This window comes from Moschus berezovskii, chromosome 11 (genome assembly GCF_049115385.1).
Source record: "Moschus berezovskii isolate FMDL1 chromosome 11, NW_MosBer_1.0, whole genome shotgun sequence".
NCBI lineage: Eukaryota > Metazoa > Chordata > Mammalia > Artiodactyla > Moschidae > Moschus > Moschus berezovskii.
The window spans coordinates 2,441,924-2,454,094 of record NC_142470.1 but is presented as its reverse complement, the minus strand read 5'-3'; the positions used below and the strand labels follow the sequence as shown (position 1 = coordinate 2,454,094).

The following is a 12,171-nucleotide window of genomic DNA, read 5'->3' as shown; positions in this document are numbered from 1 at the left end:
GGCACCGCTCACCTTCAAAGGCAGGGGCCAGCGGGGAGGCCTGGGGGCCGGGGGCCAGGCGGCTCACGGTCAGGTCACTCTCTGTGCCCCCGCGGTGGTTCAGCATGCACGTGTACACCGTAGAGCCTGTGGGCACGAAAAGACCCCAGAGAGGGGGAGGCACTCAGCAGGGCAGGCGGTCCCTCAGGGCAGCGTAACCTTGGTTGGGTGCCCGGGAGGACCTCGAAAGGCCCCTCAGCTTGTTGATGCCACCGTGACTCGGTGACCCCGAGAGGGACGGGTAGGTCACCAAGCACTGCCATCAAGACTTATTTATTTTGAAATGTGGCTTCTCCCAACCCACCCCTCCCACCCACCCCCCACCTCGCGCAGGGACCCTTTCAGGGCAGGCTTTGCATCTCATTCACTTTGGTGCTCGAGTGCCAAGCCTGGCAGAAGCTCCATGCATGCGGAATACATGAATATGTGGGTGGAAGACGGGTGGACGGGTGCGGGCTGAATGGGGAGGTGGGGGGCAGGGACGGATGGGAGGAGGGGTGGGTGGTCAGCAGGGTGTTGGCAGGGTGAATGGGGGGAGGGGGACTAGGGGAGGTGAGTCGCAGGGGCATGTGATGAGGTGTGTGGGTGGTTTGGCAGGGTACAATGGTGTAATGGACTGAACTGTGTCTCCCCAGATGGTGTGTCGAGGTCCTAACTCCCATTCCCTCTGAAAAATGGACCTTATCTGGAAATAGGGTCTTTGCAGACGGGATCATGTTAAGAAGATCAGAGCTCATGAGAGTGGACCTGACCTCACATGACTCGTGTCCTTAGAAGAAGAAGAAAATGCAGGGTGACCGCCCTGTGACCGCGGAAGCAGAGCTTGGAGTGATGTAGTTGAAAGCTGTGGACTGGCGGCCGCGGCCGGAAGCCAAGAGATCCCATGGTCTCTGGCCCTGACTTCGAACTTCCAGCCTCAGCCTCTTAAGACAACATGTATGTGTTGTTTAAAGCCATGCAGTGCGGTATTTTGGGGCAGCGGGGCTGGGCAGTCACAGCTATGGGGCTGGGAGAGCTTGGGGACAGGCAGATGGGTGCAAAGATGCTAAGGGCATGGTTGATTGAAACAGGGGAAGTGAGTTTCCCAAACACTGCCTGGGACACGCCGACACAACGGGATTATTCGTCCTTCATTTCGAGTTCAAATGTAAGTGAGCAACCTGTGTTTCCATTGAATTCTAGAAACCCTATCGGGAGAGCGTTCCTGGGCGGGGAGTGGAAGGCTCCCCAGCCCCAGGAGAGTGTTTTGGGGGCCTGCTGCCTCGAATCCCATCTGGAACAAAGTCAGATGCAGAGGGAGGTGGAGGGGGCTGGGCCTTGGGGCTTGGCGACCAGGGCAGAGGGGTCTGGAGGCGGGGGCCCAGGGTCAGGCTGGGGGCAGAGCTGTGAGCTGCGCGATCCCAGAGTGGACAGGGTCAGCCTGTGCCTGGGCCACGCTGGGGCGGGGGAGGCGCGCGGCCCACCCGCTCGTACCTGGAGGCCGGCTGACGTCGGCAGAGAAGAGCCAGTTGGCGGCCTCCCTGGCGTCCGGGCCCACCAGGAAGAACTTCCCGAAGTAGGACATGTCAAACACAGCCGCAGCCCCTCTGCAGGCCAGACACTCCTTCTTGATCTGAAAAGTTCCAGAGTTGGGGTGCCGTGGGGGCTTCTGGACCTGCCTCCCCGACAAAGACCCCATGGCCCTGGGCTCCAATACCCTCTCCTCCCCTCCAGCTAGAAATGCCTGGTCACATTCTTCTCAGGCACAGGGAAGAATGTTCTGCCAGTGCAGGAGACCCAGGGAGAATGGGAGCCATGAGAGGATACACTCCAAAGGGTGAAGGTCATGCAAAATATGTTCCTTGACCACAATGGAGTCAAATTAGAAATCAGTAGCAGCAGGAAATTTGGGGAGTTCACAAATAAGTGAAACTAGAAAACACACTTCTTAATAACCAGTGGATCAAGTGAAAAAGTCACCGGGAGGATTAGAAAACCCTTGGAGAGAAATGAACATGAAAAAAATAACGTATGCAAATGGATGGGAGGGAGCCAGCACCACATTCATCGGGAAGTCACACCTGCAAAGGCTCACAAGTCAGTCACCTCACACTCCACTTGGAGAAACCAGAAAGAGGAAAGCAAATTAAACCCAGTGCAGGCAGAAGCAAAGAAATAACAAAGACTAGAAAGGAAATAAACAAAAATCTCAATAGATCGAGAAAATCAGCAAAATGGAAATATGTTATTTTTTTTTACAAGTTCAGTGAAATTGGCAAATCGTTAACTGAGATTACCAAGAATCAGAAACGGCTCCAAGTGCTAAAGTCAGGAGTGAAAGGAGGGTATCACTATCCGATTCATAGGAAGGAGCTCTAAGGACTACAGTGAGCAACTGTCCACCAGGAAGTCAGACGTGAAACGGAAATTCCCAGAAAGACACAGATCACTGAAGTCGCTGAAGGGGAAACAGAGTCTGAACAGACCTATAACCGAAGAGACTTATTTAGTCATTTAAAACTCTCCACATAGAAAAGCCCAGGCCCACATGGCTTCACTGGTGGATTTTACCAAACATTCAAAGAAGAATTAATACCAGTTCTTCACAAACCCTTCCCATGAGGCCAACATTACCCCAGGCCAAAACCAAAGGCCTCATAAGAAAATCAGAGACTAATATCCTTCATGACTATAGATACAGAAAACCTCCATGAAATACTAGCATGCTAGATTCAACAACATATAAAAAGGATTACGTGATCAAGTGGGATTTATCCCAGAAATGGGAGGCTGGCTCACCATTACCAAATCAGTGTAACGTACTACCTTAATGGGACAAAGGACAAAAACCAAATGATCATCTCAATAGATGCGGAAAAAGTATTTGACAAAAATCGAACACTTGTTCATGATAAAAACTCCATATAAACTACAACTAAAAGGGAAATTCCTTGACCTGATAAAAGGCATGAGCAAAATCCCACTTAATGAGAGACTGGATGTCCGCTGCTAAGACAGGCACAGGACAGGGCTGTCCTCTCTGCCACTTCCACGCACATCGTACTGGTAGAATTTTTGAGCTACCAATGATATCATTAAAATAGTGAAAAGACAACCCACAGAAGGGAAAAAATAACGACAAATCATAAATAGCATAAGGGACTTGTATCCAGAATGTATAGAGAATTCTTATAACCCAATGAAAAGACAAACAACTCAATTATAAAATGAGCAAAATATCCAAATGGAAATTTATCTGAAAAAGATATAGAAATGGCTAAATAAGCACATAAAAAGATGCTCAATATCATGGGTCATTAGGGAACATTGTACTGGAGGTCCGACCCAGGGCAGTTAGGCAAGAAGAAATAAAAGGTATCCAGACTGAAAAGGAAGAAGTAAAACTATCTCTATTTGCAGATGACGTGATCTTACACATTGAAAATCCTAGAGAACTCACTAATAAAATAGTTCAACCAGGTTGGAGGATATAGAGTCAATATAAAACAAACCAAAAAATCATTTCTATACAATAGCAGTGAGCAGTTAATGAAATTAGGGAAATGATTCCATGTACATCTTCAGAAAGAGCTTTTAAAGGCTCACAAATAAATTGAACAAATGAAGGGCAAATTTGTACCCTCTAGAAAATATCTCTGAAGAGAACTAAAGGAGACCTAAATAAATGGGAAGCCCTCTTGTGTTTACAGGACGGAGACTTACTGGTGCTGAGATGACCGTGGCGCCCAGGTTGACCTACGGACTTGACAGGGTCTCTACCAAAATCCCAGCTGGCTTCTGGGCAGACGTTGACAAACCGATGCTAACATTCATACAGAAATGCAAGGCACTTGGAATGTTCAAAACAATCTCGAAAAAGAAGAGCAAAGCTAGAAGATCTGCGCTTCCTGATTTCAAAACTTTTACTGTACTCGAGACAGTGGGACAAACATACGGGTGGAAATATGGATCAAGGGAATGGAGAGCCCAGAAATAAGCCCTCACCTTTATGGTCAGCTGCCCTGCCACAAGGAAGTCAGGGCAATTCAGTGGGGAAAAGAGTAACCCCGACAGATGGTGCTGGACAACTGAATAGCCACTTGCAAAAGCCTGAAGCGGGGTCCCTTCCTCACACCTTTCACAAAGCTTCATCAAACCGAACCACAGACCTAAGTATAAGGCCGAAAGCTATAAAATTCTGAAAAGATATAGGAGTAAATCATTGTGACCTGGGTTAGGAAACACCTTCTTAAATATAACACCAAAAACACCAGGGACAAAAGAAGGCACACATAAGCTATTGTTTTCATTCAGTCACCAAGTCATGTTCAACTATTTGCAATTCCATGGATTGCAGCGTGCCAGGCTTCCCTGTCCCTCACCATTTCCTGGAGTTTGCCCAAGTTCATGTCCATGTCAAGTACATAAGCTGTACTTCATCAAAATTAAGAGCTTTTGTGCTACCAATGATATCATTAAAAAAGCGTAAAGACAACCCACAGAAGAGGAAAAATAATGACAAATCGTAAATTGGATAAGGGACTTGTATCCAGAATGTACAGAGAATTCTTATAACCCAATAAGAAGACCAACAACTCAAGTTTAAAATGAGCAAAATATCCAAATAGAAATGTGTCCAAAAAAGATAGAAAAATGGCTAAATAAGCACATTGAAAAGATGTTCAACATCATGGGTCATTAGGGAAACGCAACTCAGATAATTGAGATACCGCTTCACACCCACTAGGACGGCTAGAAGCAAAAGCAGAATTACGAGCGCCGATGAGGGTGGAGAAGTTAGGGCTTCGCCCACCGAGGGTGGGGTGTACAACGGTGCGGCCACTTTGGAAAGTCCTTGACAGGCCCCCAAATGTTAAACACTGCGTGCCCCAGCACTCCCGCTCCTAGACGTGAAAACTGAAAACACTTGTCTAAAAACCCGTACACACATTTGCAGAGCAGCGTTATTCACGATAGCCCTGAAGTCCAGCGACTCAAGTGTCCGTCCGCAGATGAACAGATAAATGAAAAGGAGTGCACCCCTGTGATGGAACATTGTTCCGAAAAGAAGGAACGAAGCACGGACATGTCCTCAGACGTGGAGGCAGCGCTGAAAACAAGCTCGGTGAGCGAGGCCAGTCACAGAAGACCGCCACTCTGTGAGCGCCTTACGGGAAACGTCCAGATATGATACATCTGCAGAGATGGGGTGTAGATTAGCGGCTTCTGGAAGGTGAATTTGGGGTGAGAGAGGGCCAGGAGCCCGCGCCTTCTCCCCCATCTCACGGCTCAGACGCCACTGCCCAGCGGTCTGCAATTAGCCTTACAGCCAGCTGCCCCTGAGGCCCAGCCATGGTGCGTGGTCTGCTCAGGGTCACACAGGAGGGAACGGCGGAGCCTGGGTCTGTCCGGCGGTGCCCCGACCCCAAGAGGCCCCCAGGTGCATCCTCCCCACCATGTCTTCAGTGACTCCACCGGGACGGGAGGCAGGGTGTGGATGGCGAGTCTCTGTACCAGGGAAACTGGCCAGCGTGGGGCCAGCTCCCTGCCCTCCGCCCCGGGGCAGCTGGTCCCCACACAGCACCCCACTGGCTCATCTCCTGAGCCCCAAAGGCCACTGCTCACCACTGTCTAGACCCCACCACCCTTTACGGCTCCCCCTCCACCGTCAGGCGTCGGGGTGCCTTCGCTTACGCTGCTGGGGCTGCAGATCCAACCCCCAGATGACTTGCAGGCCGACTCTCGTCTGCCCGGGCTGGGGAAGCTGCCAAGGCTGAGAAGGAGCGTGCGTCTCCTGCTCCGGGATGTCGAGGCGCCTCTGCTGGGATGCAGCCAGGAAGCGGAGCTGGCACCCCCGCCCAGCACCCACATCCTCAAGGGCCTGAACACCCTGTGGGCCTTGGAAGCCGCCCCGCGGAAGTGCCAGACGGAGTCCCGTTCACTCCCGGGAGAAGCAGCCCCCAGGGCCTCCTGGACTTCCAGAGGCATGTGCCTCCCCTCCCATTTCAGAAGCCTCTTCCCCAACGCCTTCACTAGAGCAAGCCTGGGGGGGACGCGTGGCTCCTTCCCGACGGGACCAGGTGCAAATTCAAGGTGTGGGCCCCATTCAGAATATATTCAGAATCTGCAGGCAGCAACAGCAGATCATGACTCCCAGCCCAGGGCGCTTCTGAGAGAGGGGCCCACACGACTGCAAGGGGTCCCACATCCAGGAGGCTTCCCAGGCCGCCCATCTCTGGGAACCCCCCAGGCTGAGGCGTAGACGCTGGGTGGGCCTTCACCCCCCGGTGCGGTCGGCCGTGTGCTCATGGACGCAGAGAGCACGTTCTCCTCTGCAACAGAAGAGCTGGGCGTCTCCGCAGGGACACGGGAGTCGTCCTCTCTGCAGACGCTGTGAGAATACCCAGCGTGATGCGGACCTGGGGGAGGCCTGGCCCCGAGGACCCCGTCACCTCCTCTCCTGCTGCACTGGGGAGCCAGGCGTGGAAGGGACCAGGAGCCGCCGGAGCAGCCGCACCCGCCCATTTCCGGGGCAAGCGGGGCGGCGAGTGGGCCCCAGCCGGGTCTCCTCTGCTCCCCCGCTGGGTGCCCCGTCTTGGAGCTCCTTGTCCTGCGTCTGCTCGGTCAGAGCGGCAGACGGGAACCCTGGCCCCAGACCCGGTGGGGGGCTTGCCACCCAGAGTCACGCTTGGAAGCGGCTCCGAGGGGCTCCGAGAGATGAATCCCCGGCCTGAGACCACACAGCCTGAGCTAGGCCGGGCCGCCTCCTCTGGCCCTGACGCCTCCAGCAGGCCCTGCCACTGGCAAAGTCTCGGGTCAGCCGGAGGGCCGAGAACATCTCCGATTCTGCCTCAAAACTGAGTCAGCCCAAAACGGGGGTGGGGGTACAGGGAGCTGGCTGGGAGAAGGCCGGAGCTCCCCGGGCTTTCCGTCCCTTCGGGGTTGGGGGCCTACCATGTCGTGGTGCGGAGGGAAGCCGAAGGTGTGGTCCTGGCCCAGCAGCCGGCCGTAGGCGTAGTCCCCGTGCGCCCGCTGCCCGTAGGCTCCGTGGTAGTCGTAGGGCAGCACCTGGGGCAGGGGAGGCCGTCAAGGCCTGCCCCTCCTCCGTGCACACGGCCTATGGCCGGAGCCGGGTCCCCGGAGGCCGAGGTCCACAGGACAGACAGATCTTGGTCCTGCCCTCGCTGAGCCCCCACCCCCGTCACGGGGCAGCACGTTCCGGACGAGGCTGGTTGGAGCAAGGTTCAGGCATGCCAGCAACACGCACGAGAGACACCATAGTCACCGCGGCAGTGGAAGGGCTGGGGCCCCGAAGACGGGAAAGAAATGGGGTGTGCTCGGGCGGGGAGGGGGTGGCTGAAGAGCAAACAGGGCAGTTGACTGGGACCCCGGGGGCCACCCCAGGGCTGCCGTCTCAATGCCGAGGGCCTGGGATGCGGCCCAGGGGTCAGCCTGCCTAAGAAGAGAGAGACAGAGTCGGGGGTGGGGTGGCTGCCGCAAGGATTCTGGATGCTGTTGCCATGGCGATCTAGGAGGTGGTCCTGCTCCGGGCCCGGCCCTGCTCAGAGGGCCTTGCACTTTCAGGAAGGGAAAGCCTCTGGACAGGTGGGAAACCAAGGCACAGAGAGACTGACGCTTGCCTCCAGTCCCCGGAGGGTCCTGACTGCCTGGCCTGAGACAGGCGGTGGGCCCCGGAGGCCGGTCCTTAGCGCCTCTTGCCTTGGCCTCTCCTGGGCTTGGCCAGCCGCTCTCAGGGAGGCCCAGGACCCTGCACCCTACTCCTAGTCCTGTTCCTGCCGATGGAGCCCCTCCTTCCCAACTCTGCGGCCACTCCTGGAAAAGTGTGAGCAAGCCTGGCACCCCTCACCCCCGCAGGGCCAGCCCCGCCCTGTCTCTTCTCACCGGTAAGAGCGGAGGGTGAGGTCCTGACTGAACTGGGCCTCTCTGCTCCTCCAAGTACCCCCTCACCCCCCACCCCCAGCTCTGGCCGAGCCCTGGTCCAGGGAAGGCCTTTACAGGAGGCTCTGCAGGAAGTCATCTCTCTGGCCTGCCAGGTGGCTCCCGAGGCCCCTGAGGCCCCTGCAGGAACACCCCAGCCCACTGCAGCCTGCCCAGGGAGTAGGGGACATCCGGTTGCCCAATGCCCTGGGCTCCCAGGGTGGCTCCTGGTGGGGAGGGGGCTGCACCCCCATCTCAGGACCAATCCCACGGGTTCTGGGAAAGAGGGGCTTCCAGGCACCAGGCTGGGAGGGGTCTGTGCAGGCCCCTCCTCTCTGCTGACCCCAGAGGCCATCAGGGACTTGCCTTCGGATGTGGTTGCCATGGAGATGGGAGATAGGTCACGTTTGGAAGGTGGCTGCTGAAGTATATCAGCAGGAAGGGGCTTCTCGTCCATACAATCTGGATCTACTGCTGTCCCCCCGGTTGTATTAAAGCATCACCCAGCCTGCCCCAGAGACCCAGGCCAGAGGGTCTCAGAGGCAGGATGGTTTCCATTCTTTTCCCTGAGAATCCAGTTCCCTGGGAGGTGCTGGGTGGGAGGTGGAAGCCCCCAGGAGGGCATCCAGAGGCCAGGACGCTACGAAAACCCCAACTTACAAACGAACACACGGAATGCATAATTTTGTGCTAAATCCTCCTACTCACATTAACAGTTGCAGCTGCCAAAAATATATGAACAAAATTAAGAGAAGTTGCTCTAATTTCTCCCATCAATGGGGAGGTCTCGTGTGCAGCCTCTGCACTGTGGAGCAGCAGCTTTCCTGGACCCCTGGCCCATCTGGGTGGTGGGAGGCCGGGCACTGTGGGCAGTGAGTGACGTCCGTGGCAGGGCCCCGAGGTCATGGGTGGACTGATCAGACTGGCAGGGTCTCGACTTCTCCAAAGGCCAGATGAGCCTCCCACCCTATGGCCCATCAGGCTCCCAAGTACCAGTGACAGCGAGGGATGCAGCCACTTCCGGTGGGGCGCACGCGGGGGGTGGGCAGTGGGCGGGGGCGGGGGGCAGGGCCGGGCGTGTGCCGGGGGCCTACTCACCGGAGCTGGGCCCTGGGCACTGAACCATCCCGGCCGCTCCCAGCCATGCCGCTCCTGGAACACGCAGCCTTGTGCGAGGAGCTCCTGGTGGGGGGCACAGAGAGCAGACTCAGGCCCAGCAGACCCCCAGAGCAGGGCAGGGGGGCCGGGACCCGCCACCTGACACCTCAAGGGGTGGATGACAAAGAGATTCTGGCGTTCAGACCCGGAACCCGAGCCCAGGCTCTGAGTCCAGCTCTAGGGCTCCCCCAGCACCCCAGTTGCCTGCCCTAAAAATCCCCAATCTGTAGAACAACCTTCTCCTGTGGACTGAACTGCACCCCAAACTCCTGTGTTGAAGCCCTATCCGCAGAGTGACTGTACTGGGGACAGAGCTGGTAAGGAGGCAATTAGGGGAAATGAGGGCCCAAGGGTGGAGCCTGGATCCTTATCAGGAGAGGAGGAGCTGACACGGTGGGGAGAGGGCCGTCCCGAAGCCAGGAAGAAGGCCCTCACCAGGAACTGGGCAGTGGGCACCTTTGCCCCTGACCATCCAGCCCCCAGAATGGTGAGAAACGAGCCCGAGCCCTGGAGCTGGTGGCGTCTGTTGAGGGACAGCCGGGGACCCCAGATGCCACAGCAGGCTGTCCACCCAGGAGAAATGAAAGCAGGGGGGCAACCACGCTGGGCACATGCGTGCTCACAGCAGCCCTGACGGGTGCAGGGGTGACACGCGTGGCCCATCCATACGACAGGGCGTTAGCCTGTGAATGGAAGGACATTCTGACACCTGTCACATCACAGATGACTCCCAGGAGCAAGCCAAGGAGAAGGAGCCGGTCACCAAAGGCCACACAGTGTGTGAGTCCATTTATATGAAATGACTAGAAGAGGCCAGCCCCCAGAGACAGGGAGTAAAGCACTGGTGCTCAGCTGTAGAGAATCCGCCTGCAATGCAGGAGACCCGGCTTCGATCCCTGGGTGGGGAGGATCCCCTGGAGGAGGGCATGGCAGCCCACTCCAGTCTTCTCGCCTGGAGACTCCACGGACAGAGGAGCCTGGCGGGCCGCGGGCCGTGGGGTCGCAGAGTCGGGCACGACTGGGCGACAAATAATTTCACTGTTTCACTTTCGCGAGGCTGGAAGGTGGGGGTGGGGAGTTATTGCTGAACGGGTACAAGGGTTCCTCCCGCAGTGACGAGAATGTTCTGGAACTAGCTGGAGGTGATGGTCACACAGCAACATGGAGGCCCTGAAGCCCCCTGAACTGAGCTCTTTAGGTTCAAATGGCAAGTTGTATGTTACACGCACTCTGCCACAGTAAAAAATTACAGCAGACGCAATAAATTACTACAGTGGCAGATCTCTTTGAAAATAAATCTGGTTTGGGGGGAAGAAAAGAATCTCCACTTGGGTTTGGTAGGTCCTGGGGCCGAGGCCCAGCCATGGCCGGAGCCCAGGAGGAGTGGGCCTCGGAAGCTGAGTCTGTCAGGACTTACAAGTGCCAGCCAGGACCAACGGGCACCCGAGGCCCAGACGGCCTGGGTCTCCCCCTCCCTGTGGGCCACTGGCCTCAAGGGGGAGGGCGCACGCAGCCACATGCCAGCTGGTGACACCAGGATATGTCTTCCTGGGCGTCCAAGGGGCTGGGAACCAAGCACACAAAACCTGCTCCCCTCCAGTGCGAATGGGGGCACCTCCACCCGAGACAAGTCGCCTCCCCAACGACACACACATCAGACATCAGTGGCTGGGAGGCGTCACGAGGGGGCTGCTGACGAGGACACGGAGGCCTGTGTGAATGCAGATGCCTCCCCGGGGGCATGGCTGTGTGCCCCCCAAGTCCCCTCTGGGCAGAACTGTACACGCCTGGGCAACTTGTCTGCACCCGGCTCCTTCCACCCCAGGCTTGTGGAGCAATCCTGTGTCCTAGGGAAGAAGCTGAGCTACATGGACGTGTGGGTGATGAAAGTCTGGTGGTAGGCGGGGGGAACCTGAACCCACGGGGGTCCCAAGATTCCCCCCGGGCCCTCCAGGCCAGGCCAGAGAGCGGGGCAGCGCAGGAACCTCTGCTGACTCTGTCCTGGTGGGATAGCAGGGAGCGTGCGTGGATGCCAGCTGCCTCCAGGGTCCAGGGACTAGTCTCAGAGGAAGGAGGCTCCGTCTTCTATAAACGTGACCTGCTTGCTGAGCCTGCTGCCTGCCTCCCGCTCCACCCATCCAGGGGACGGGCATTCCCTGAGCATCTATCCAGAGTCAGGCTCTGCACCCAGAGACAGGCCCAGCCCCCTGCTGGCTGGGTTCTTGTAGACAGGTAAGCAAAGCATTCAGCCTGAGACAAGGACGAGGAAGCGGGGAATGGAGATGGAATGGGAGTGATAGGAACAGGGGGATGGAGCCTGGGTTGCTGGAGGTCTGGCAGAGTGCCGAGGGGCAGGTCCCAGGAAAGGGCACCTGACGATGGGTTTCATCGTTTAAGTAGAAGTTTGCTAGGAGGAATGATGGCCCAAGCGGGCTGCTGCCTGGCTCGGCCTCCTGACTGGTGACTGCTCACACCTGCCCCCATGGCTCCCCCACCTGCTGTGCTGCTCCAAGCACGTTTTCCCCGCAAATGCCAGGAGTGAACCAGCCACCTAGTCACCTCACGTGCCCTGCAGCTGGGGTGCCACGTGCATCTGTCGCCCCACACCCGGGACTCCCCGAGAGTGCCGCAGCCAGTGCAGAGCGGGCGCCGTGGGGCTAGGGTACCTCGTGCAGGGGGTCTGTCCGCATGTTGCGTCCGGCCAGTGGCTCGTCGTGGGGGAAGACGATGGAGTAGTTCTTTGCGTAGGCCTCATGGCTGCGCTCGCAGATCCAGCGGCTGTGGTCTGTGAGCGAGTGGTGGAAGCGCCTGTTGTGGACAGAGAGGGCCGCGTCATCGCCCAGGGGACCCTTGCCCTTTCCCAGAGTCCTCCCCTGAGGGGCCTCAGGCACCCCCAAGCCTTGGGGAGCTCAGCCTCCTCGCCTGTAACCCCCACAGCCGTCAGGCACAGGGGCCGTGGGCGCAGGGCCTCAGGCTGGGGTAGTGCTGGGGCTGAGCTGCGCCCTTCACCCCACCGGGGAGCGGCCCAGAAGCCCAGACCCTCTGGTGGAGGTTAAC

General features: G+C 57.1%; 1 protein-coding gene across 5 annotated transcripts in view; it reads right to left on the bottom strand.

Annotated features, from left to right (window-relative positions):
• The window catches only part of SARDH (sarcosine dehydrogenase), a 60,294-nt gene that overhangs the window by 22,735 nt on the left and 25,388 nt on the right, over window positions 1-12,171 (bottom strand). For 4 of the 5 annotated variants that reach the window (XM_055400018.2, XM_055400017.2, XM_055400021.2 and 1 more), the window contains 5 exons: window positions 11,781-11,922; window positions 9,055-9,138; window positions 6,973-7,086; window positions 1,513-1,651; window positions 13-126 (listed from right to left, as the gene is read on the bottom strand). In XM_055400018.2, coding sequence (XP_055255993.2) covers window positions 13-126; window positions 1,513-1,651; window positions 6,973-7,086; window positions 9,055-9,138; window positions 11,781-11,922 — 593 coding nt within the window. The remainder of the gene's footprint in view (window positions 1-12; window positions 127-1,512; window positions 1,652-6,972; window positions 7,087-9,054; window positions 9,139-11,780; window positions 11,923-12,171) is intronic. The other variant, XM_055400020.2, reaches the window with a different exon arrangement.